At 42.3% G+C, this 26,451-nt stretch overlaps 1 protein-coding gene across 1 annotated transcript in view; it reads right to left on the reverse strand.

Annotated features, from left to right (window-relative positions):
• The window catches only part of MEMO1 (mediator of cell motility 1), a 115,124-nt gene extending 94,087 nt beyond the window's left edge, over window positions 1-21,037 (reverse strand). The window contains exon 1 of the mRNA XM_075535342.1: window positions 20,671-21,037. Within this exon, the coding sequence (XP_075391457.1) occupies window positions 20,671-20,731 (61 nt within the window). The 5' untranslated portion in view covers window positions 20,732-21,037. The remainder of the gene's footprint in view (window positions 1-20,670) is intronic.
• Window positions 21,038-26,451: the final 5,414 nt, after the last annotated feature.

A 26,451-nucleotide genomic window follows, 5' to 3' on the forward strand; every position in this document is an offset into this window, starting at 1 on the left:
TAGTGCCTGGACTCTTAAAAGCTTACGAGCAGACATCCAAGGCACAATAATTGGTCTCTGTCTCTATCTACCTGAAGTAAGAGAGGCGAGTACAGGAGGAAGATACAGCATATGTGGCTAATTGCCTCCAAGAACCAGCAAAACTGGAAAGTGCCTGGCTACCATCACTGAACATGATGATCTAAGATTCTTTACAGGAATCTAATCAAAGGGTGAAAATACAGGACATACATTTAAATATTTATGGAATCCTGATTTCTCAGAGCCATGAGATTGGGATAGGCCCCTGAAACTTCTGCCCTGAGATAATCTTTCAATATTAAAAAGAAAAATGCCTCCTGAAATCAACTTCCAACCAAGCGACAATTTTGTTCAGCTAGTAAAAAAGGGTCTGCCTTAGCATTATCTTTTAAAACTTTTATGGAATCAAATTGCTCACAGCAACTCAAAAGATGAGATAACAACCTTAAGAAGCAATTAATTTATGTTCCTGAAGGAGCAACTTAGAAAGGGAGGTGAAAATAACTGCAAAACTTAAAGAATGTAATCAAGGTGATAAATGTAAAAATTGTTGAAACGCTGTATGTTTTCCAGGAAATATTCTCAACAACATATTTTTTAAATACTAAAAACAATTATTGACATTGCACATGTTTTCTATCCTCTTTTTCATCAGTAAAAAATGTGCATATATTTATAGGTTTAATATTAAAGTAGCAGACAGACATTGGGCCTCCATTCAAGTATTCCCTCAAATCTAAGAACACTGTTCAATTAAATTGGGATTCCATGATGCTCACCTTCCCCACACGATTGCTGAAGACAAAGCGAGTGCATAAGCAAATGTGAAGAGAGCTGATGGTGCCCAGCTATCAAAAGATACAGTGTCTGGGGTCTTAAAAGGCTTGAAGGTAAGGTAAACAAATGGCCATCTAGCTCAGAAGCAACAAAGCCCACATGGAAGAAAAACACCAGCTTGTGTGATCACAAGGTGTTGAAGGGACCAGGTATCAGGCATCAAATAACAAAAAAAGCAAAACATTGTGAATGAGGGGGAGTGAAGATTGAGGACCCAAGACCCATCTGAAGGCAACTGGACATCCCCTTACAGAAGAAGGATCGTGGGGAGGAGTTGAGTCAGTCAGGGTTCAGTGTAGCAATGATAAACATATAACTTTCCTCTAGTTCCTAAATGCTTCCCCCCACCCCACCCCCACCCCAAATATCATGATCCCAATTGTACCTTACAAATCTGGTTAGACCACAGGATATACACTGGTACATATAGAAACTGGAAACACAAGGAATCCAGGACAGATGATCCCTTCAGGATCAGTGCTGAGAGTGGCGATGCTGGGAGGGTGAAGGGAAGGTGGGGTAGAAAGGGGGAACCGATTACAATGATCTACATATAACCTCCTTTCTGGTGAATGGACAACAGAAAGGTGGGTGAAGGGTAACGTCGGAAAATGTAGGACATGACAATATAATAATAATTTATAAACTATCAAGGGAGGGTGAGGGGATTTCAGGAGTAAACCATTAAGACAGGAAGGGGAGGGAGCTCTAGAACCGAATGTGATTACACAACTCATTTTAAAGGTGATTTATTATTAATCATGGGGGTAAAAAAATAAAATGTTCTGAAATTAATTGTGGTAATTGACCAATTCTTGACATGATGGAACGACTGAAATGTATAATGTGGATTACATGTCAATAAAACTGAAAACATAAATATGTGGGGAAGGGGACAGTATTCCTTAGGAAAGGCCTCCAAAAAACATAAGTCAGTACTTCCCCCTCTAAGATTAGAGCTTAGATCCAACCATCCCTAACCATAGACTGAACTTGAGTAACTCATATCCAAAAAATACAATGTGATAGAAAATAGTACATTTACAGCAAAGAAATCTGGCAATCACAACTTTAACCAAATGATCAGGATCAGTATCACCAAGGTTAAAGTCACTTTAATACTTTAAAATTTAAATTGCAGCTGCCATTGTGTTTATTCCAAGTCATGACAACTGAGTTTCAGAGTTGAACTGCGTAAGATTTACAATGGTTTGATCTTTGAAAAGTAGATCGCCAGACCTTTCTTCCAAGACACCTCTGGGTGAATTCTAATTAATACTCAACCTTAGTTAATAGCACTTAAAGATCTGCACCATTCAAAAAATTCCTAGGGGAAAATGTAATCACTGCTATATGAGGAGGTAATTTCACTCATCTCAGTCTAATCATGAGAAAAATATCAAACAAATCCTATTGAGGAACACTCTACAAAATCTTTGGGGGGGCAGGGGAATAAGCTGCCATCTGACTCATAATAACCCTACAGAACAAAGGAAAACTGCTCCCTCATTAGCGTCTCCAAGGATAGCAGAGGAGATAACCTCATAAACTGGTGGGTTAGAACCGATAACCTTGAGGTTAGCAAACCAATGCTGTCAGGTCAAGAAAAACAAGGAAAGAATTTGTCGTAGATCAGACTAAATGCAATCTGATATCCTAGATTAGATCCTGGAACAGAAAAGGAATATTTAGTGCAAATTTGGTGAAATATGAATGAAGTGTAGAATTTATAACCTTGCAATCACCCATTAACTATTCTTAGTTTTGACAAACATATCATGGTAATGTAAGATTACATCAAGGAAACTGAGTGAGAAATATTCAGAAACTGTGTAATTGGTGCGACTTTGTGATAAATTTCACATATCAAGGAACTGTTCACTAAACCCTTATGGTATTACTATTTTCCAACACAGTAAAGCATGGTCTCTGTTGGCTGTTTAAAAAATAGGAACTATATCATGTAATTTGTAAAGGGTTCTTCCAAATCCCTAAAATAAAAGCTGTAATGCTCTAAGTGGTAATTTGCATAAAATACTTAGCAATTCAAAATTATTTCTTCTTAAATAGTTATAAATAGTAAAGGTTTTACCTTATTTTTACTTACGGTACATATTTTTCTTTTTTTTTTATTTTAACAATTTATTGGGGCTCATACAATTCTTTTCATAGTTCATACATATACATACATCAATTGTATAAAGCACATCTGTACAGTCTTTGCCCTAATCATTTTTTTCTCTTTTCTTCTCGGTACATATTTTTCAAAAGAAACTAGTGTTCCTCTCATTCTGGATTCAACAACTATTTATAATCATGCTTTTCATTTATAAATAGAAAAATGTATTATCCCACAGGCAAATTTAAGAACCAGACACTCTAACCTGAATGTATGTAACGTTTAACTTAATAATCTAACAAATAACAACGTTCTATATTAAGGCCATTACTTTTTAATATATAACTGATACTTTTCTTCACTAAGTGTTAGAAATATTTACTGAGTAAAGATAATTTTCTGCCATATATTTCCTTCACTCATTTGTTCATCTACACATTTAAGAGTTTATAAAATGTCCATTTTATGTCAAGAGAATACAACAGTAATCAAGATAGACAAGTCTTCTCTCTATTCTGGAGGGAAGACAGGCATTAAGTAATAAACTAGTTTTAATTGTGACAGCGCTCTGAAAGAAATCAACAGAATTCTTGATTATACCCACATGATGTGGTGTAAAGAGAGACTGCTCCAAACAGGATAGACAAGGAAGACCCTAAGCATGAGACAGCTAAACTGAGGCCTGAAAGATAAAAAGACTCAAGAAAAGAGCTGGGTGACAAATTTTCTAACAACATACAATTAACAAATGCAAGAGTTTTACATGAAGAGCTTATTAGCACGTCAAAGGCACCAGGTATAAAAAAGACCAAAGTTTCTTGAATCTAAAACATGTTGAACAAGACAGAATGAGGTAGAATAGGCAGGCACAGACCAAGTCTTGTAGGTTGTGTGCTCAGAAGCTTAAATAGAAGAGATAGCCACTGAAATTTAAGAAAAGTCACATTATGCAAATTATGTGTTTAAATATATGAGTTCTAAAACATACATTTGGTAGAGTAATACTAAGAAATATAATGTACTACATTTAACTTACTATAATAGCAGTTTGGTAATTAACTACTGAATTTAAATCTACTCTTGCCATTAAAAATTTGAAAAAATTGGTAGCAAACAACATAATAATCTAGACAGCTTGGTAATTCAATCATCTTCAAGTTTTTGTGAGCTCTTGCTCTGTGCTACACACTTCTCTGGGTGCTGAAAATATAGAGATGATAATGGTTGATGTCACCTTCTACTCTAAGTAATCTAGTTTTCATCCTCAGGGCCACGCAGTGCTTCTCAATCTGTGTAGCATAAGAGAACCACTTTTAGTGAAGGTCGAAAATGCAGAAACCAGGGATCCACCAATCAGCAATCCTAATTCAATAGATTTCCAATCTCCTTTCATTACATTTAATCTGCTGTGATTTATAAATTATGTCTTTATTTTCTTCTTGAGAATCATGCTACATAGAGACACTGTAATCAATGAACTAACTATGCACCACACAATAGGCTGTTCTGGGGAATGCGTGTGTGTACAAAATGGGTGTGTGTGTATGTGTGTGCATGTGTGTAGAAATACATGGAACTGAAAGAAACTGGGATTGATAACCACTTCACTAGAGAGTACTTGATTGCTACCTCCTTCCCCCATATAAATGACTGTGGAAGAAAGGACTTCTACAGACTAGTGCTTCTCAAAGTGACATCAACAGTCCTCTGGGAATCCATTAAATCCATTCAGATCTACCAGGCCAAAATCAGTATTATCATTTTATTCTTTGCTTATTTTACTTTAATAGTATTTTCCCTAAGTATCGAAAGCAACAGGGAGTAAAACTGCTAGCAGCTTATTAGCAATGACACCAAATAGTACAAAAAAAATCTCTTTGCTTGCTTTGGTGGCACATATACAGAAAAGGCCTCACTATCATCAAGTGTGTTCCAGCACTTAGCTACCCTATAAGACAGACTACAATTGTCCCTGTGGATTTCAAAAACTGTAATCTTTATGGAAGTAGAAAGCTTCATCTTTCTCCCAATGGTGTCTGATGGGTTCAAACTGCTGGCCTTGCAGTTAGCAGCATAATCCACTACCCCACCAGGGATCATGAGGTTCACCAATTTAAAAAACAAACAAGTCTTCTGTCATCAAGTAGATTCCGACTCACAGTAACCCATGTGCTGCAGGGTGGAACTGTTCCATAGGGTTTATTTAATCTTGGCTGTAATCACATGAAAGCAAATCACCAGGCTTTTTTCCCACAGTGCTGCTGTGTGGGTTTCATGCTGCCATCAAGCCAACTCTGGCTCACAAAGAGAGACCCCAGAGGATTGTCAAGTTTGTAAATCTTCACAGAAGCAGGTAGCCTTCCTCCCCTAGAGGTGGGTTTGAACCATTGACTTGGAGGTTAATGTTAGGTAGCTAGATTTAGAGATGAGGAGGAGGGGAGGGTCCATCCCATGCCTGGAGGGCCCCCAATAGAGGAGGTTGGAAAGAAATCAGGCAACCCATTGGGCACCTATGGGAAGACTCCAAACTGAACATGCAGACAAAAGCTCCCTAGGCCCACGTAAAACCAATACCTTGGACACATCCAACTTAAGTACCAGCAAATGACATCACACAGGTGGGCCTAACTCAGCCAATAAGGTAAACCAACACGTTCAACCAGGCCTCCCAAGCCAGAGGTGTTAAAAACTGGCTGTGGGAAAGCCAATAGCTCTCTCTTGCTCTAGTCTTGTGGCAGATTGAAGGGAGGGGTCCCAAGGACCCGCTAGGGGTCTACTCGGGGCCCACATGCTCTTGCCCTCTTGCCCCTTGCCCACTTGCTCTCTCGACCTCTCAGTCCTTGGGATCCCCCAGTTCCACACATGTGGGGGTTCTTGCCCACGTGTTTTTTGTGTTTTGTTTTTTGTGCCTAGTTGTGAACCCCAGTGCAGTTTAAGCATGGCTTGGCCCGCTTTCCAGAAATAGCATGTATCCTTTTGAGACTGTTAAACCTGAAACTTTTCCATTCCTTCCTAAAAACTCACTTGGATTACAAAAGGCACTTCAGCGTGAATTCTTCCAGCGTGCAAAGAACCGAGGTACAACCCACTCCAGAAACCTAACAGCTAACAGTCTAATACTTAACCAACTGCATCACCAGGGCTCCTTGAAGAACAATTTAGTATTTTATACTGTCACAGTATCAAGTACAGTATGAAGTACAAGTGAGACAAAAATCTCATACCCAATACCAAATCTGGAGTTTTTTTCTACTAGATAGTATTTCCTAGTAGTGTTGTGTGAAGAGGATATAATGATCTCTGTGACTGCTGTGTAGAGAACACAATAAAAACTGGGCAACTGGTTGCAAAGCCCTGGCTGCAGGGCTAAAGATGACAACATCAGAATGGCTTACACCAGACTTACATTTGTCACATGCAGTCTAAAAGAAATGACTAGGCAATGGTGTTTGACCTCCTGGAGCTATGCAAAAACAAAACAAAACAAAAAACCAATGCCATAGTTTCTGACTCAGAGAGAACCTACAGGACTCCTGTGATTTCTGAGACTGTTATCTTTACAGACGCTGTAAATCTCACCTTTCTCCAAAGAGGGTCCCAGGGATACAAACTACTGACCCTGTAATTAGTAGCTCAACCAGTAACCCACTACACCACTAGGCATTCATGCAAAGGAAAAGGAACATCAAACTCTACCGTCAGCATTGCCTATGGCTCTATGAGGCTGAGGCCCGTACATGCACCACCCCACCGATTCAGATAGCAATGTCCTTCCCATAGCACTCTACTTTTCAAGGACGTTCCATAATTCATGGCAATGGTGACACAAAATTTACAGGCAATTCTCATGATTATAGGGTTAAGAAGTTAACAGATTACAAATGATGATGCAGTTATTCATTTAGAATAATCCCTTCTCAGCTGAACCTGCAAGTGTATCTTTCCCTGTTCTTTGTCCTAAGCCACATGTGCTTGTAGGGCTGCTAATATATTCCCAAATGACATGCCACCCTACCATAAGCCTCAGCTTAAAGAGGCTTACCTCTGAGTCTATGGGGTCAACAAACCTAGTGCCCCCAAGTAAGTGCCTGGAGGTACCCCACTCCACAAGCCTCCTGTCTGATGGCACTCAGATCTACTTGCTTTGTGGGCTAGGATATCCACCTCTGTCATGCTCTAACTCTCATGTTCTGCTGTTGCCACCCCTCTGGTATCAAAGGGGGTTCAATACACAGGAATTTGGGGTCGAAAGAACATGCTCCACTCCTGGCTCCTCTGCTTCTGAGATGCCTCATTTTATACCCACTAGGATGGCAATAATTAACCTTAACAATCACTCCACCCTCTCTTACCTAGGCCCATCAGGAAAAAATCTTGTCAGAGTAACAAAGACTAGAAGAACTCTGCAAATATACAAACAAAAAAGCCCAGGCAAAGATATTGTGGTAGTTACATACTCTGGTGTCAAATCGAGCCTATTAAGAATGAAGAGGTGGAGTTTAGCCTGTCAATCAGGTCACAGCTTGATGACCTCATTTGGCAGCTCTATGGAGCTAAACAGCTCGCTGGAGGCATGACATACACACTCTCCCTGCGAGACACTCCTGTTGACAAACCAAATGGAGATAATGCTGATAGAGCCAGAACCCTAGAGATGGAAGAGCCACGTGGAGACCCATGCTAGCTCTGAGATGCTTCCATCACCACTGGATCCACCTGACTTTCCACCCACTGGTCTCTGATCTTCCTGTATTCTGCATCATTGCATGTGTTGAGCTAGTCTAAAGGAGAATTTGTGGACTAGTATCAGACATATGAGCTAATATTAGACTTATGGACTTGATCTAGACTAGGCTGGGATGTTTTCTTCATATACAATTACTCTTTTATAAAACACCTATATACATGCGTGTTTATGAGTTTGTTTCTCTAGATAACGCAGACTCACACATTAGTTGTAGTACTCCTACTTGGGTCCACATTGAGTCCCTGTGAGATGTCTAATCTTGGGCTGCTTTGTAGGATCTCTCTATTTCCCCAACCTGTTCATGCTGGAAATATTCTCAGGCTGACCTCTTTCTCTTAGCTATTCTCCTCCTATGACTTCATCAAAACACTTAGCTTTACAGATCTCTATGATAACAATTTCCAAGTTTGTATTTCCAGTCTAGACTCTTTATGTTCACTTTTCTGTGTAACTGACAGCTCCATGTTAGTAAGAGCTCCAGACCTTCTCCCTTAGCAACTCACCACGGCAACTGCTCTTGGCTAAACCTTTAAGAGGTAGACTTGACTCCTTTTTCAACTCACATTTTACTTCACTTGCTACCATTTCTCTCATCTTCACCTCAAATATATATATTCAGAAACCAACCACTTCTCATTATCTCCACGGTCATTGTTACTGTCTGTGCCACCATATGCTCTCACTTGGATTATGTTCTGTCTCCTCAGTTCTGCTCTTGACACTCCCCTCACTACTTCTCCACTCTAATTTACTCTCAACATGAAAGCCAAGGTGCTTCTATTAAACCAAATGAGACCATGTCATCTCAACTGCTTGTCAGTGGTTCAGTAGCACAATTTTTACCTTCCCTATTGGAAACTGAGATTCAATTACCTCAAGAGCAGTCACTAATTATCTTTCAGTGAAGGCTTTTGTGTCGCTATAAGGTTTCAGCAGAGCTTCCAGTCTAAGACAGGTCAGGAAGAAAAAACCTAGAGATGTACTTAAAAAAAAAAAAATCGGCATTGAAAACCCAAAGGTTTGGACGTGTTGTATATGGGATTCTCATAAGTCTGGGACAAACGCAACACAAGCCAACATTGACTACTCAAAATCTATTAATGACTATTTTACTTGGAGTGAAAGTCAAAATTCTTAACCTTCAAGACATATCTTAAGACCTTTGTGCATGATTCAGTCATTTACCCCTTAACCGTATCCCACACTATTCTCTCTAAATTCACTTCATTCCCCACACAATAGCCTGTTTTCTGTCTCCCCCTACCTCCTGCACCCCCGCACCTCCCCCCCTCCCACCAATATTCTAGACTATTCTAGTCTCGGGGCCTTTGAAATTGCTATACCCTCTGCCTAAGAATTATCTTGTGAAAGGATCCGGAGGAAAGTGAGAAAGGAACAAGCTATAATCAGGAAATAATTACCAAGCAACCACTTAATATGCAAGATTTGTTCTTTCACCTACTTCCAGACTACTCCTGTCATCTCAGTAATGTCTTCTCTTTCATCCTATTTAAAACTACAAACATAAGCCCTTCAATCTTTAGTTTTCCTTATGTGGTGGCTCTTCTTTATTATTATCTATAGCATTTACCTATACCTAACACACTATGTTTTGACTTAAATTTGTCTTCTCCAACTACAACAGGACTTTTGTCTGCCTCATCCTTTGCTATACAACTGGTCCCTAGAGCAATACCTTCCTCCCAGAACTCAATTTGTTCAATGTTGAATCACTGAATGTTAAACAGAAACTTTTTCAGAAGTAACAAATTTTGTTAAGCCCAATGCAAATTCTGGGATTAGCCTTAATTAAAATATGCTAACTCTTTTGTTATTAGTTACATTACATGATTAGCATTCATCTTCAGTGTCTACAGTAATATTTTTTTATTGATTCCAAATTGTTCAGCTTTTTACTTACTCTGGTATTATTATGGTATATAATAGTATATTTCACTCAGAAGTCCTGAGTTCAAATTCTAACTTCGTTTATTAATTTTGTGATGCAAATATGTTAGTTGTTTTCAAGACTTAATATCTCATCCATAAAATGGTGGGTTATGATAAAGATCTGCCTGCTTCACCTATCATAAATTTATCTACAAAATAAAAAATATACTTTTAAATGCCTTTTAATTATGCATGAGATACACTGTGAGCTTAAGATATATACTGGTAGTTTGGGGAAAAAAAACCTAAAACAAAAGAGAAAATGTTCCGTGTTTATGTCAACCCAAGTCACCATACCTCCCTGCTCCTAGCACCCAACACTGGTTTTGCAGTCAGACTGGCTGTGGAGTACTTACTGTACACCCCAAACAAGTTACTTGGCCTCTTTGAGTAGTGGTTTCCTAGCCCATAAATATGCAATAATACCAACCTTGTAGAATCCTTTTACAAATTAGAGGTAAATGTGATGTTATGTACCCATTGTCCAAGAGAAAGCTGAAGCTGTCTGCTTCTGAAACAATTACTCTACAGTCCAGGAGGCTGTAAAATCTACTCTATCCAACAGTGTCACTGAGGCAGGATCGACAATATGACAATAAATTTTGTTTCTGGTGCCCACAGAATATAGTTAATGAAAGACATCTCCATTTTTTGTGGTTTTTATCAACTTCTGAAACAGCTTACCCCCACCCTGCAAAAAAAAGAAAAAGCAGGTGATAATATATCATGGAAATACAGTTTCGTTTTGACTTAATACTGAGTATGGGGGGGGGGAGACGAAAAAAGCCACAGGTAGTAAACAATGATCTCAAAAGTTTGCCTATTAAATTTCTTTTCCCCAAAAAGAAACTGAGATACAAAGACAAATAAAGTTAGAAAAAGGCAGATTTAGTAACCTTAAGAGCTCATTTGAAATTATACTTAATAAAGTTTTCTCTGCCTACAAGAAAAAGAAAAAAAACTTTTGTTCCCCAAATGCAAAGACTATTGAAAAGAAACACAATTTGAGTTCCTTGAGAATGCCAAAACTGTCCTTTTGACTGTCCTTCAGAAGTGTACATACCTAGATGTATGCTCTATCAAGAAGCAGTAGCTTCACACTTGGATTTGTTGTTGTTAGATGCCATCGCGTTAGCTCTGATCCCTAGTGACCCTATGCATAACAGATCCTATGCACAACACTGCCCAGTCCTGTGCCATCCTCACAATTGTTCCTATGCCTAAGCCCACTGAGGCAGCCACTGTGACAATCTAGCTCCTTGAGGGCCTTCCTCTTTGTTGCTGCCCTTCTACTTTCCAAACTTGATGTCTTTCTCCAGGGACTGTTCTCTCCTGACCAGTCCCAAGTACAGAAGATAAAGTCTTGACTCTAAGGAAACTTCGTGGGATCGTAGGTTATGCATTGGATTGTTAACTGCAAGGTCCCGAGAGGCAGTTAGTTCTACCATGTCCTGTAGGACTGTTCTAAGTTGGAATCAACTCAATGCTATTAGTTTGTCTCCTTAATGAAATGTCCAAAGTACCTAAGACAAAGTCACAACATTCTCCCTTGTAAGGAGCATTCTGGTGCGGTTCTTCCCAGACAGACTTGTTTGTTCTTCTGACAGCCATGGTACTTTCAGTACTCTCCAACACCCTAACTCAAAGGCATTGAATTCTTCTCTGCTGTTCCTTATTCACTGTCCAAATTTCCACATGCACACACACAAAAAACCTTACTGTCATCCAGTCGATGTCGTCTTACAGTGACCATTTAAGACTCTGTAGAACTGCCCCTGTGAATTCCCAAGACTGTAACTCTTTATGGGAGTAGAGAGCCTCATCTTCTCCCAGGGAGGAGCTGGCTGGTGGCTTTGAACTGCTGACCTTGCAGCTGGCAGCCCAACAACTAACTTCTACACCACCAGGGCTCCACATGAGGTGACTGAAAATACCACGGTTTGGGCCAGGGGCGCCGTAGTGACATGCTTCTTCTTTAACACTTTAGAAAGATCTGACACAACAGCTTTTGCCTAATGCAATGTATCATTTGATTTCTTGATAGCTGCTTCCATAAGCACGGATTATAAATCCAAGTAAGATTAAATCTTTGAAAACACCAATCATTTCTCTCTCATGATATGTATTAGTTCAGTCGCGAGGATTTTAGCCGTCTTTACATTAATTAAGTGATTCAACTCCTCCTGGATTTCATCAAGCAAGATTGTGTCATCTGCAAATCCAATCCTGATGCGGCCTAGCTTCTCAGATTATTTGCTCAGTATACAAATTGCTTTAAGTATGGTGAAAGAATAAAACCCTGATACACACCATTCTTGATTTTCAATCTTGCAGTGCCCCTTGTTCTGTTTTAATAGCTGCCTCTTGGTAAATAAACATCTTTCTGGTATTCTCTGTTTTCAGCAAACATCCATCTAATGCCAGCAACAATTTCTCTTTTCCTATAAACCCAATAATCAATCAAGTGAATTATGATTTATGATTTTACATATGAAAGGCAAAAGTAATAGAATAACTTCATAACCTTGAAAAGTGTTCTTAACCTTTAAGTGTTAGAAATTACACAAATGAAAATTAACATCACAAAAATTTGATAGACTGTCTAACCTCCTCCCAGGGGGTTTGACAACAGAAAAATGGGTGAAGAGAGACATCAATTGGTATAAGATATGAAAAAAATAATAATTTATAAATTATCAAGAGTTCATGGTAGAGGAAAGGAGGAAGGGTGGGGGAGGGAGGGAGGGAGGGAGGAAAAAAATGTGAAGGACTCAAGTAGAAAGAAAATGTTTTGAAAATGATGGCAACAAATGTACCAATGTGCTTGACACAATGATGGATAGATGGATGGTCATAAGAGTTGTATGAGCCCCCAATAAAACGATTAAAAATTTTTTGATAGATGAACTATCTGGAGGAAAAACAACGGGACAGACAGTTCCGGAGGGACTTGGGGTGGGGGGTTGGGGGGGTAAGGAAGTGGTGTTAACAAACACAGAGACAAGGGAAAAACATGGGACCCCAAATGGTAGAAAGGGGGGAGTGGCAGGCCTGGTGGGAAATGATCAAGGGTAAGGTTGCTTAGAGAAGAGGTATACTCTAGCCCAGGTGGCGACGAAGCATGGTAGTAGGGCAGGAGGAAAGTCAAGGGAGATGGAGGAAAGAGCTAGGAGTCAAAGGGCATTTATGGAGGTCTAGACAAAGACATATACATGCAAATATATATAGGAGGATGGGGAAATATATCTATGTGTCTATATTTATAGGTTAAGTATTAAGGTGGCAGAAGGACCTTGGGCCTCTACTCAAACACTCCCTCAATGCATGAATACCTTCTTTTATTAAATTGGAACGCTATGATGCTCACTCTCCCGACACAATGGCTGGAGCCAAAGTGGGTGAACAAGTAAATGTGAAGAAAGCTGATGGTGCCCGGCTATCAAAAGAGATAGTGATTGGGGTGTAAAAGGCTTGAAGATAAACAAGCGGCCATCTAGCTCAGAAGTAACAAAGTCCACATGGAAGAACACATCAGCCTGTGTGATTGAGTGGTCCCGAAGGGATCAGTTACCAGGCATCAAAGAACAAAAAAATCATATCATTGGCTGCACATCTCCATGATAGGATCGCTGAAGACAAATGGGTGCATAAGCAAATGTGGTGAAGAAAGCTGATGGTGCCCGGCTATCAAAAGGGATAGTGTCTGGGGTCTTAAAGGCTTGAAGGTGAACATGCAGCCATCTAGCTCAGAAGCGAAAAAAGCCCACATGGAAGAAGCACACCGGCCAGTGCGATCATGAGGTGCCAAGGGACCAGGTATAAGGCATCATGCAAAAGAAAAAAAAAGATATAAGTGTGTGTATGTATGTGTATATGTGTGTATATGTATATATATATACCATATTAAATGAAGGGGGAAGTGCAGAGTAGAGACCCAAGGCCCAAGTGTCGGCCAATGGAGATCCCCTCATAGAGGGGTTTAGGAGAGGAGATGGGTTAATTAGGGTGTGAGGTAGTATCGATGAAGAACACAGCTTTCCCCCAGATCCTGGATGCTTCCTCCCCCCAACTACCATGATCCGAATTCTACCTTGCAGGGCTGGATAGGGCAGAGGCTGTACACTGGTACATATGAGGGCTGGAGGTACAGGGAATCCAGGGTGGATGATACCTTCAGGACCAAGGGTGTGAGGGACGATGCTGGGAGAGTGGAGGGTGAGTGGGTTGGAAAGGGGGGACTGATTACAAGGATCCACATGTGACCTCTTCCCTGGGAGAGGGACGGCAGAGAAGGAGGGGAAGGGAGACTCAGGATAGGGCAAGATATGACAAAATAACGAGGTATAAATTACCAAGGGCACATGAGGGAGGGGGGAAAGGGGAGGGAGGGGAAAAAAAAAGAGGACCTGATGCAAGGGGCTTAAGTGGAGAGCAAATGCTTTGAGAATGATTGGGGCAGGGAATGTATGGATGTGCTTTATACAATTGATGTATGTATATGTATGGATTGTGATAAGAGTTGTATGAGTCCCTAATAAAATGTAAAAAAAGAAAAGAGGAGAAAAAATGATTAGGGCAAAGACTGTACAGATGTGCTTTATACAATTGATGTATGTATATATGTATGAACTGTGAAAAGAATTGTATGAGCCCCAATAAATTTTTTTTAATTTTTTTTTGATAGACTGGACTTTTTCAAATTCAAGAACTTTATCAAGATGCCAACAGAACTGTAAGAGCTAGTCATACAGTAAAAAATATATATTGGAACACATATGTAAAAAGGGATATATTAAAACCTTCAAACCAATATGGAAAAAAAAAAGTAAATAGAAAGTGGACAAAAGACTGACAGACACTTCACATACCCAAAAGGCCAATATGTTCCCTAACATATGAAGTGGCTGATACATAATTTCATTGATCCTCAGTTGTTATTAGGTGCTGTCAAGTCAGTTCTGAAAACGTTGCCCAAGCCTACGCCCTCCTCACAGTGGCTCCTGTGTTTGAGCTCACCATTGCAACCACTTTATCAGTCCACCTCACTGAGGGACTTCCTCTTTTGGCTCCTCCGATACTTTACCAAGCATGGGCCTTTTTACAGGATCTGGTCTCTTCTGATAACACATCCAACATTCTTGAGATGACGTCTCATCATTCTCGGATCTAAGGAGCATTCTGGCAGTACTTCTTTCAGATAGATTTGTTTGTCCTTTTGGTAATCCATGATACTTTCAATATTACTCACCAACACCACAATTCAAATGCTTTGATTCTTTCCTGGTCTTCCTTAGTCAATGCCCAACTTTCACATGCTCAAGAGGTAATTGCAAATACCATAGCTGAGTCAGGCATGCCCTAGCCCTCAAAGCGAAATCCTTGATTTTCAATCTTTTCTGTTTATTATGTTACCTGTTAGTCCAATGTGTGGATTTTTGTTTTCTTTACATTGAGTTGCAATCCATAAAGGTTGTAATCCTTGATTTTCATCAGTAAGTCTTCAATTCCTCTGTACTTTCAAGAAGCAAGGTTCTGGCATCTGCCTACCGCAGGTTGCTAATAAGCTTTTCTCCAATTCTGATCCTGCATTCTTCCTCATATACTCCAGCTTCTCGGAATATCTCTTAGCATACATATTGGATAAGGATGGTAAAAGGATACAACCCTGTTGCATACCTTTCCTGACTTTAAACCCTGCAGCATTCCCTTGTCTTGTTAAAATAACTGCCTTTGGATTAACTATTAGAGAAAAACAAATTAAAACAATGCAATATCATGACACACTTTTCCAAAATAACAAAAAATACAGACTGATAATATCGAGTGTTGACAAGGAAGTGGTACAAGAACTTGCATATATAGTATTTATAAAATTAGTTTGGAATCTAGCATTAGCAGAATCTATTCAGACTGTGGCACAAGCCATAATCTAACAATTCTATTGTAAGAAACCCATCAACAAAAATGCATACATATGTTCACCCTATCCAAAAAAGTCCATAGCAACAAACTGCAAAATCAAACACTAGGACCATCAAAAATAGACTGGATGAATTGTGGTATAGTCTCACAGTAAAAGACAGTGACAAGAACAAAATACAACAAACACAACATGGATTGATTTCACAAGTACTGATGAATGAAAGAAGCTATATTCAAAGAACATTTATATACGGTTCAAGTCTGTGAAATCAAAAAACACAACTTTCCCATAGTTGGAATACAAAGATTTAAGGGGACTCCGGATCCTGGCTGTTATATTTTTTTGAGCCACGTATTGACCACAAGAAATGTACTAATTTAGCGGAGCTTCATCTAGGTTCATATCTGTCATACTTCATTGACTACCTTACTTTAAAGAGGGTTCCCAACTGATCAGGGTTTTCTAATAATCCTTTCCCAGCACCAATAATTTTACCCCAGCCGTGCTCAGTGAGTTAACTATCAACAGTTGTACATCACCTCCACTGCTCTTTAGGATTTAAACATCAATATCTCTGTCCTTATGCTACCAATAGCTACCACGTTAGTCACCTACTACATATAAGCTATGCTTATTCAAATGTGTTATCTACTGTGCACAAAAAATATGAATAAAACATGGTCTTTGACTTCATTCACTTCCACTGAGTCAATTCTAACTCATAGCAACCTTACAGGGCAAGGCAGAACTGTTTCTTAGGGTTCTGAGGCTGTATCTCTTGATAGGAGCACATCTTTCTCCTGTAGAGCGGCTGGTGGTTTCAAACTAACTCCACAGCAGCTCAAAGCATGATTACTATACCACCAGAGCAACTTTCTTGAGTTCATAATTTTATAAAAGGCCATATATAGATGATTGGGTACGGAAATTATGGTGATCCAAAGAAACATCAAAGACATTACTAGGGAGACAAGACGTTAGGGTAGGCTTTTGAGGTGGTAATACCTGAGTCATTAAATGAGATCTTTTATAGTAATCATCCAGGCAATGTACTGCATTAGCAGGAACAGCTTGAGCAAAAAGCACAGGGGTAAAAAAAAAACAAAAAACCACCTAATGTACTTACATTTAAACTAACCAAGCACAGCTGGCTCAATGTTTCCTCAGGGTGGGAAAGACGTGGAATAAGGTAAGAAAAGTGACCCAAAAGATAGGCAGGAGGAAGCCAAGTCATGAAGGCACTTATCTAGCAGGTATGACAGGTTAGTGAGGCTTTCAGCAGAGAAATGGTGAGGTCAGACAGATTCTCTGGCAACAATGGAGCAGATGGATGGTAAGTGTGATAAGACCAGCAACAAGAAAGCCAGTTCAGACATAGTTGTAACTTTCAATGACATATATGGTTAAGAGACAAGAAATATGGAGAGCAAATGTTTTGAGAATGATGAGGGCAATGAATGTACAAATGTGCTTTACATAATTGATGTATGTATGGATTGTGATGAGTCATATGAGTTCCTAATAAAATGATTGTTTTTTAAAGAGATAAGAAGTAAAAGCCAAAACAGGGTTAGAAAGAATGAACACACATACATTTGTTGCTGGTTCCTCTACTCTTTTGAGAACCACAGACCTACACTAGGGGCTGACAAATTTCTTCTGGAAAGGTCAAATTAGGTTTTGCGCCTCACATGTGATCTCTGTTGCTTAGTTTTGTTTTAAACACATGCTTTTAAAAATGTAAAAACCTCTTCAGCTCATGGATCTGACAAAAGGAAGGAAGCTACAGATTTCGCCCTAGCTGGGTTTGCTGATCCCTTCTGTATGCCCATAAAATGGTTACTAACTTTAAGAGATTTTCCTAAAATGCTACTTGTATCATATTAGTCCTCTATCCAGAAATGTCTCCATTACTTCTCAATGCTTAATGAAAAAGTCAAATTCCTCAGCCAAGCATTCATAATGTCGTGTCAATCTACCACTCCAGACTTGTAGGTTAGACCCCTATGTGAACCCTCTATTTCTTAACTAGCCTTACATTTACCAGCCTCTGCATGTTTGTGGTCTTTCCCAAAATCTTTCCTCCAACACATTATCCAAATGCCATTCCTTCAAAAACCAACCAAACTTACTGCCATTGAGTCCATCCTGACTCAGAGGGATCCTGTAGGTAGTATAGAACTGCCCAGACTGTCACAGTTTGTGGGAGCAGAGGGCCTCACCCTTCTCCCATGGGTGATTGAGAATGTGTAACCACCGTGCCACCAGGGTTCCTAAAGCACAATTCAAATCCTACATAGAAGTGACTCCTCCCTATGCAGAGTTCATACAAAAGCCTTTACTCTCAACTTACCTGAAATATATTTGAACAAATATATTTAATCAAATATTTACTGAGGATCTACTAAGCGCAAAGCAAAAGATAAAACAGATCCTAGCTTCAAGGAATTCTCACAACCTTGAGTTCTTACTTACTTTAGATAAACTCAGTTCCTTGAAGATAGGGAAAAGGTTATACTACTATCACAGGGTCTAACACCTAACAAAGGAGCCAAATTTACTAGAGAAACAACAGTATATCACAATAATTGCAACAATGTCCTTAGTGTAGGTAAAGGACATAATATTAAATACAGGTGTTGCTTACACTTTTACTCCATTTGATTATAAAAGTATAAAATAAGGTCGGACCTGTAAGACGTGGCAAAATAACAATTTACAAATCATCAAGGGTTCTTGAGGGAGGGGAGGGGAAATGGGGAGGGAGGGGAAAATAAGGAGCTGATACCAAGGGCTCAAGTAGAAAGAAAATGTTTTGAGAATGATGATGGCAACAAATATACAAATGTACTTGACACAATGCATGTATGTATGGCTTGTGATAAGAGTTGTACGAGCTCCCAATTATATGATTTAAATGTATATGTAAAATAAGCTTTTACAAATAAATATTTACATTTGCCCTCGGTTATTTCTCAGGTTAAAAAACACATCCATGGCCTGAATAGTTTTAAATGTAGTGGTCCCTCTATGAAAACTCATGTGACCAAAATGACATTATTGATTTCATTAGGAATTTAAGAAATGGACATTATTTTGACCATCTATATAGAAATGGCTATCATTGAATTTTTTAACTGGAAAGGGATCATCTTATATTGAGGAAAATATAGTAGAGGAGATGTTCCAAGCCCCTAATAATATCTATGCCTTATTTTACCACCCAGAAGTTCAAGAACCTATCAAATGCCTCTTATCAATGCCTACGACAAACTCTGAAACAAAAAAAGTTTTAACCTTCTATAGAAAGGTACAGAAACCAATATGAAATAAAGATGGCCATCAAAGTAAAAAATAACTTTTGACAAAGCAAAGAAGAAACACATTGCTCTTTACACCCCAGAAACAACTATGTCTGTGATAAATTTACTAAGACACTACACCCTAGTGCCCTGGTGATTGATGGATAAACGCAGGAGGCAAAGGACTCCCATTTCTCAACTGCTGTTTTCTGCCACTGGCTTAGATTCGTCTAGGGCACAACACTTAACTTCTCCTACATGTTTCCTCATGTTTAACAAGAGTAGCTTTTAACTGACAAACTCAGGTTCTCAGGGTCAATTAACTATGTATGAAGTACTTTAAAGATCATAAAGGGAATCTGCTGTATCCATTTAAAAAGCATCTAATAATTAACTGCAAAGGTTGTAAATCCAACCATCACACCTTTCATGTCTCCTTGATACAGTGAATCTCTATTTAGTGAGTCAGTGTAGACCAGTTTAGCAACCTCAAAGAGATGCATTTTCTTCCAAATCTTCGTTTTCTCACAAGTCACAAGTCACTAACCAACCCAATTATTTGCAAGAGGAAACAAGAACTGATTCGGATTCGGTACTGAGAAGTTGGGTCTAGCTGTGATACACCGACTCCGAAAGATGGAAGAATTCGGGACTCACACCGGGACTTTGTTAGCATACCAGAAATATGACTCCTGAAAAAATAATCCCAGAAAAGTTGTTCTCACAAGAGCCTTATTAAAGGGAAAGCCGTCCGTTCCGCCCCCACCCCCCACCCCCGTTCCGTCCCCCGCCACATGCTCAAGTCCAGAACTCTAAAGTGTGTTTAGACAGTTGTGAGACTGAGGTCTTGGGTAGTCGCAGCACCTGCTTGGTCCTGGGTGCTGAAAGACTGGAGCCTGGGGAGGCTGCTCTGGAAAAGTGCTGATGCCATCTCCGGCTGCCCCATTAGTGAATGACAGCTAACAATGTAACCGTGACAAAAGAGCTGGGAGGCCACTCGAGGCCTCTCCGAGCAAGACTACCACCCTCCGCGCCACCTACAAAGCTGCACCCCGTGGGGAAGGCCCTCCCCTTAGCGATCTCACCGGCGGCGGACACGTCCCCGTGGGGAACGGGAGAGAGTACGACTGCTGCCTTTCACCCCGAGACTTTCCGGGGCCCCGAGCACCTAACCCGCGCCTCTCCGTGCAAGCTGTCAGAGGGCGCGGAGGGAAGGCTGGCTCCCGCGCCGAGCGCTGGAGACGGAGAACGCGCTCCGGTCCCGGGCGCCTCCAGCTTCGCCGGCGGGGAGCCAAGGGAGCGTGTCCGTCGCCCGGCGCGCGGGCGGAGGGTCGCCCTCCCGCGCGGTGGGAGAAACGGGACTCCGGCGCCCGGCGGAGCGTCGCCGAGCGTCCTTCCCCGCGGGCGGGGGCGACCGGCCACCGGCTTCCCCGGAGCCCCGTCCGCGGACGCGCGAACAGTCCACTCGGGCCGGCGAGCACGGCGCCGCGGCGAGTCCGGTGCCGCGAGGCAGGAGGCGGCCGGGGCGGCGGAACTCTCCGGCTCGCCCAACTCCGGGCGCGCGCGAGGGCGGCCGGCCCCGGGCGGCCGCGCGGGACGCCGCCCGGGTGGGGGAGGCGCCGAGCCCGGGCTCCGGCCGGCGCGATCCCTCCCCACGCGGTCCGCGGCCCGCCCGCCGCCGCCGCCGCCGCCGCCGCGGGGCTGGGCCGCCGACCTCGGCCGGCCGGGCGCGGGGCCAGGCGGCGGCGGGCGGGCCGGCCTGGGGCCCTACCTGAGGCTGTGTACCAGCTCCCGGCGTGACTGGCTTCCCGGCAGACCACTCGGTTGGACATCTTGGTGCCTGTGCCGCCTATGGTGCGCGAGGATGAATGAGGCGGCGGCGGCGGGCAGGGTTCCGTGAGGGGACGAGACGCGGCGGGCCCAGCCCAGGAGGAGGCGGCAGCGGGGAGGGGATCGGCCCGGCCCAGGAGGAGGAGGAAGAGGAGGAGGCGGCGGCCCGGGAGGAGGAGGCGATGGCAGCCGGGCGGCGGCGGCGGCAACAATCACCACAAACTCCGGCGAGCGCCGGAAGACGGGGCCCGCGGCGGCTTCAGCGAAGCCCGGAAAGCCCTGGCCCCGGCCCCCGGAGCCCCCGCTGCTCCCCCGCCGAGGCCCGTTCCGCCCAGCCGCCCCCACGGCCCCCTCCCCTCCTCGTCCGCGGCCCTAGAGCCACCGCCGGTGACCCCACCCCCCGTGACTCCGCACCCGCCCCTCCCCCCACCCCCACGGGGCTCCCCGCACCCACCCCCACCCCGGGCTGGGCCCTTCTGCCCGCCCGCGGGCCCGTGGCCCCGCCCCGCCCGCTCCTCCTCCCGGCGGGGCGGCGGGGTTATCGGCGGAACCCAGACAGGCCCGACGGCATTTGGGGGTCTGGCCGCCCCGCGAGGAGGCCGCGGCCGCAGCGGCTGCGCGCGCACAAAAGCCCAGGGCCGGGGCCTGAACCGGGGGAAGCAGAGCCGGAGTAGAGCCAACGCTTCCTCCCTCGCCCCTCTAACGGGTGCTGCCCACTGAGCATGCCCAGCAGCCGCGGCCAGGCCAGCCGCGGAATCTCAACGTGCGCGCTCCGCGCTCCGGGGTTTAGCGGCAGCATTGGCGGGGAGGGGGAGGGGAGGGGCGGGGAGCAGGACGCAGCCGCAAGGCCAGCCCCCTCCCCCAACCGAGTTCCGTCTGGGCACCGAGGGCACGCTGGGTGGATGGTGCGTTTGTGGCTCCCCACAAAGGAAGTCCAGCACGCACCAGCCGCCCGCTCCCCCCCCCTCAGTTTACGCGAGAATCCTTTTGGAGTTCGCCACCCCACCCCCAAAGGTGTCCGTCGTAGGGGCACCACTGGGTGCCACGCCTGGAAGTTGATATCTAGGTGCAACTACAGAGTAAAGTGTGCCTGTGGCCGCTGGCACATGCTGTTTCTTCACAGGGCCACTCCGTCCCACCGAACGTGGCTTTGACATGTGGCTTATCTCCCTGACCGAAGTGTGATACAGCAAGTCTCGGTTACTCTCTTCTATGAAAAGCTTACGTTTCCCTAGTGCTTGGATAATACACCATTTTTTAATTTGGAAATTATAGATAATAGGGCTTTCAAAGTATTTATGGAGATTTTCCATGATCTATTCTTTCTGTAACCAGTAACATGTATGAAACAGATGGGGTGTTTCTGACTGCTGCCTCCCTCATCACACCGTTTTTGTTTTGTGTTAACTCAGAACCCAAGGATTTTGTATGAAAGTCCAGGCCTAACACCTCCAGAACACTCCTTCACACCATTATTAGGCTAAATAAAGTCTACATTGATCTATCATTACTCTCAACCTTTACCCTCTCGCTCCACTACCCTTTGCAAATATTAAATATGTAAAAATTAAAACTGCAGGGGATGCCATTTAGAAATGACAAAAGAACTGGAGCTCTTGATTCCATGGGGTGCTTCCTAGAGTATCACAATTCAGTGACAATTGGCAAAATAGTAAACGTTGCAACCATTGTAACCTCTAGAAAACCCACCACAAATGTTGATACAGTGATTGCTTTTGTAACTATTGTAGCTTTTGTTCCTATAGCCTAGTACAATGAAAGCTTCATAATTCAGGCCTTTCACATCAGAAAATCAGATTTGAATCTTGGCTCTGTCGCTTATAAACCATATGACCATGAGTGTGTAGTAATTAAATCTTTTGAAGTCTCAGTTTTCTCATCAATTGAAGCAGTCTTGCTCTGAGAAGCATTTAGTAAGATGCTGCAATTGTAAGTTCTCATTTTTAGTATGTATTATTACCATTATCCGCTGCTACCTGATTCCACTCCTCTGCATACCCTTTAACCAACTTGCTGGAATAAGTGCCTCCGTAAAAGACAATGAAAGCTGTCCCCTTGCAGGCTCAACTCCTGAAGTTGAGAGATTACACTCGGTAGCAAATTCACACTGTTGCCCTGCCTGGTAAGTGTCTTCTGCACCCTCAAACCTATTTCTCTACTTGTTGCCATAAGCCCTGCCATTATAAAATTCAACTAAATATTACACTAACTGATGATACATAAACAATGAAAAAGCTTATAAAAAGATATAGGTTGCTTTGGAACAACTCAATAAAACAACTATCAAATTAGAGGCAAACAAGATGACTGAAGACTGGATCAAAAACAAATTCACAACAGCAACCGACGCTTCTACAAATAACCTCTTAAATGTGTAAGATCTTGCTCAACCTTCAAAAAATCTGAAACTGAACATTTTAGATCATAAATTATAGATGTGTTCTGTGGACAAAAGGTGATGCAGAATTCCAGTACCAACCACAACACATTGACTTTTAAAAAGAAAGAAAACTATGGCGAATGGCTCTATCTGAAACACATGGGTTGCCATGAGTCCGCCTACGCCGTGGTAAATGGCTTTCTACACAAATGGTAGGAGGAAGCCTGGTGGTGTAGTGGTTATGCATTGGGCTGCAATCTGCATGGGTGAGTTTGAAACCACCAATAGCCTCTCTAGAAAGACACGGCTTTCTATTCAAAGACCCATAGGTGGTGGCTATGCGTCAGCATTTTCTCCAAGGCAATGAGTTTGAGTTACACAAGCTGTAACTGGTCCATAATTTGCTACCTCTTAATCAAAGTTCAGCTTCCTCACCTAAAAATAGTTGTGAGGATTAAATGACAAGCCACGTAAAATAGTTAGCCTGCTGCCTGGCACACAGCATGTACTGGCAAGTGGCAGGTGGACTGCCAGCAGAAGACATGACTATTCTCAACCCTTACTGTAAAAAGGATCACATTCAGGATTGAGTATACTACATACTTACACTTCCAAAACTAAAATGTTAATAAAACTGGATGGTTTAAACCCACCCAGAAGTGTCTCAAAACAAAGGCCTGAAGATCTTCTTCCAAAAGGTCACAGCACTAAAATCCCTGAGCAGACTTCTACTCTACACACATGGGGTCACTAGGTCGACAACTGTTTATTTTCCCCCTTAAGTGGTCGCTAACCAGGAGTATTTATCAGAATTCCTTCCAAGTTTTTGCCTAACACAAACCCAAGTTCTATCCCAACTGAATCAAGCTTTCAGGGACCAGGTTTGTGTGAAGTAATGTCTATCAATATAGTTGATATAATAAGAGATTACGTAACTTATACTTGAAGATAGTCCTGAGTGTTAGTTGCTAGAGCGCTAACCACAAAGGAAGGCGGTTCAAACCCACCATTCATCTGCAAATGAGGCTGTCTGCCTCAGTAGATTTATACTCACAGAAACCCTATATAGGATCATAAGTTAGCAGTGACTCTGTGGACAGTGGGTTTGAATTTTTGGGAAGCAGCACTTTCTCAAATGCTAAAACACAGCAAAACAAAACCCACTAAAAAGACTGGTATGGATCAACCTGTAAGATATCCAAACTAATGGAAATAGTGTGATGATCATAACCAGGATCAACTGTGCTTAAGACCTACTTCTACCTATTGACCTAGGTATTGCCATTATATGTTCAATTAAATATTACATTGGCCAATCAACATGTAATAAAGGACTCATACAAAAATACATGCTGAACGGTTCTCTATGAAGGCGCTGTTCTCAGTGCCAAGGAAGCGATTGCATCTCATAGCAAGAGTAGAGGCTCCACAAGGTATCGCAGGCCAGTCTTTACAGGAATTGCTCATCAGTTCTCTCTCTCGTGGAGGAGCTGGGTAGGTTAGCAGCTAAGCTCTGAATCAATGCTCTGTTACGGTACCTTACATAAACAAGACACCAACATTTCCAAATTTTTACTATTCAAATATATAGATCTGCTGTGGGGTACCAGCCTCCACAATTGAATGGCTTCAATAAGCAGTTTTGTATTTGAGGGGTAAAATTAAAGAGACATCAAACAAGATAAAACATGCGCGTGCTCAGCTCTGGGACCATCATGGCTTCAGGAGCCAGAGCCATGCAGAGCGCGGATATATTTCAAACCAAGGCTCACATACACACTACGCTAGGGACATGCCAGCCCCCCTAATTGAGGTAACCCTACGTGTAACAGGAAGGGGTTGTACAATAAACAGGCACCTGACAGGAAGGCATACACAAGATAGGTTCTAAAGTCAAGATGGCAGTCTAACCTTGGTCACCTCTGAGTTGTCAAGGGAACCATCCTTTATGGTTATCAGAAGGGAGTGGGCCCTACTTAGGGTGGGACAGACAATAGGGTCTGATTGCCTTCAATGGCTGACAACCTTTAAGCCAGTGGTTCTCAACCTTCCTAATGCTGTAACCCTTTATACGGTTCACGTTGTGGTGACCCCCAACCATAAAATTACTTCAATGCTACTTCCTGTCGTAATGTGTTTTCCAGTGTCTCAGGCAACCCCTGTGAAAGGATCACGACCCACAGGTTGAGAACTACTGCTTTAAGCATTTGGCCTCCAAGTGTATAGCCAGTGAACATGTGTTTGCAAACAGCACCTTAGGTTTGGCATATATTATGAGGGGCATCGTGGAAAATAGCTTTTGTTTCCCATAATCTGCAATACAAAAATTAGTAATATTACATTCCTAAATGTCAGTCCTATTGAAATGTTTTGATGCCTAAAAGAGAACTGTAAGACAAACCCATTGTCATTAATTTCCTAATTTCTAACTTTGGGAAGGCCTTAATATTTTTAAATTGGAGATATAATTCTTTAGCATGCTTCTAATGCCTGGCTTCTAAAATGGCATTAGTGACCTTTTGAGCTGGGTAACAATTAGGGGGGTGGGGCACGGCTTTCCTATACATTATGTTTAGCAGTATCTCTAGCCTCCACCAAGCAGATGCTTGGTGAATCCACCCTGCTCCAGTTGTCTCTCTAGATATCACAAAATGTGAGTGGGAAGAAGGCAATATATGACACCCTGCTGAGAACCACTCTTCTAATGAGTGTTTTTCCTGCCTGGGCCTCCTCAGACCATTTTCTCTGGTTTCTGAGCTAATGAATTTTCTCAACTTCTTAGTAGGGGAGAGAACAAGCAAATATTACTCTCCAAAACTTAGACTGCCTAATATTATCAGCAACACCTCCAGGAGACTGGGTTTGAGTCCCATTCAAGCACTCACCATCAGTGTGGTCTCAAGCAAGCGATTTAACCTCTCCAAGTCTGTGTTTTCAACAGCAAAATGGGAATAACATCTACTCTGCAGAGTTGTGATATTAGGTGGTTTAAGAAAAACAGAACTCTGCTTGAAACACAGGATTGCAATAAATAATTGATATTAGGATACTGTAGTCTTTGCAATGCTTACACCAGTGCTCCAACCTTATTGTACTTTAGATCACCTGCAGTATTTGTTAAAAAAATGAAGATCCCTGGATCCCACCCTCAAAGTGGTCAAGGAACAGCCTAGAGAAAATTTGGTTGAGATATGTTATTTCATCCTCGACTTTTCTGTTTCCACTCTTGTGAAGCTCTGCAGCATTCTAGGGTATAAGAAAGGAGTCATTTAAAAAAGCAATTCAACCATATAAAATCCAGAACACAAAAACTACTTAAAA

The sequence above is a fragment of the Tenrec ecaudatus genome, chromosome 17 (genome assembly GCF_050624435.1).
Source record: "Tenrec ecaudatus isolate mTenEca1 chromosome 17, mTenEca1.hap1, whole genome shotgun sequence".
NCBI classification, from domain to species: Eukaryota; Metazoa; Chordata; class Mammalia; order Afrosoricida; family Tenrecidae; genus Tenrec; species Tenrec ecaudatus.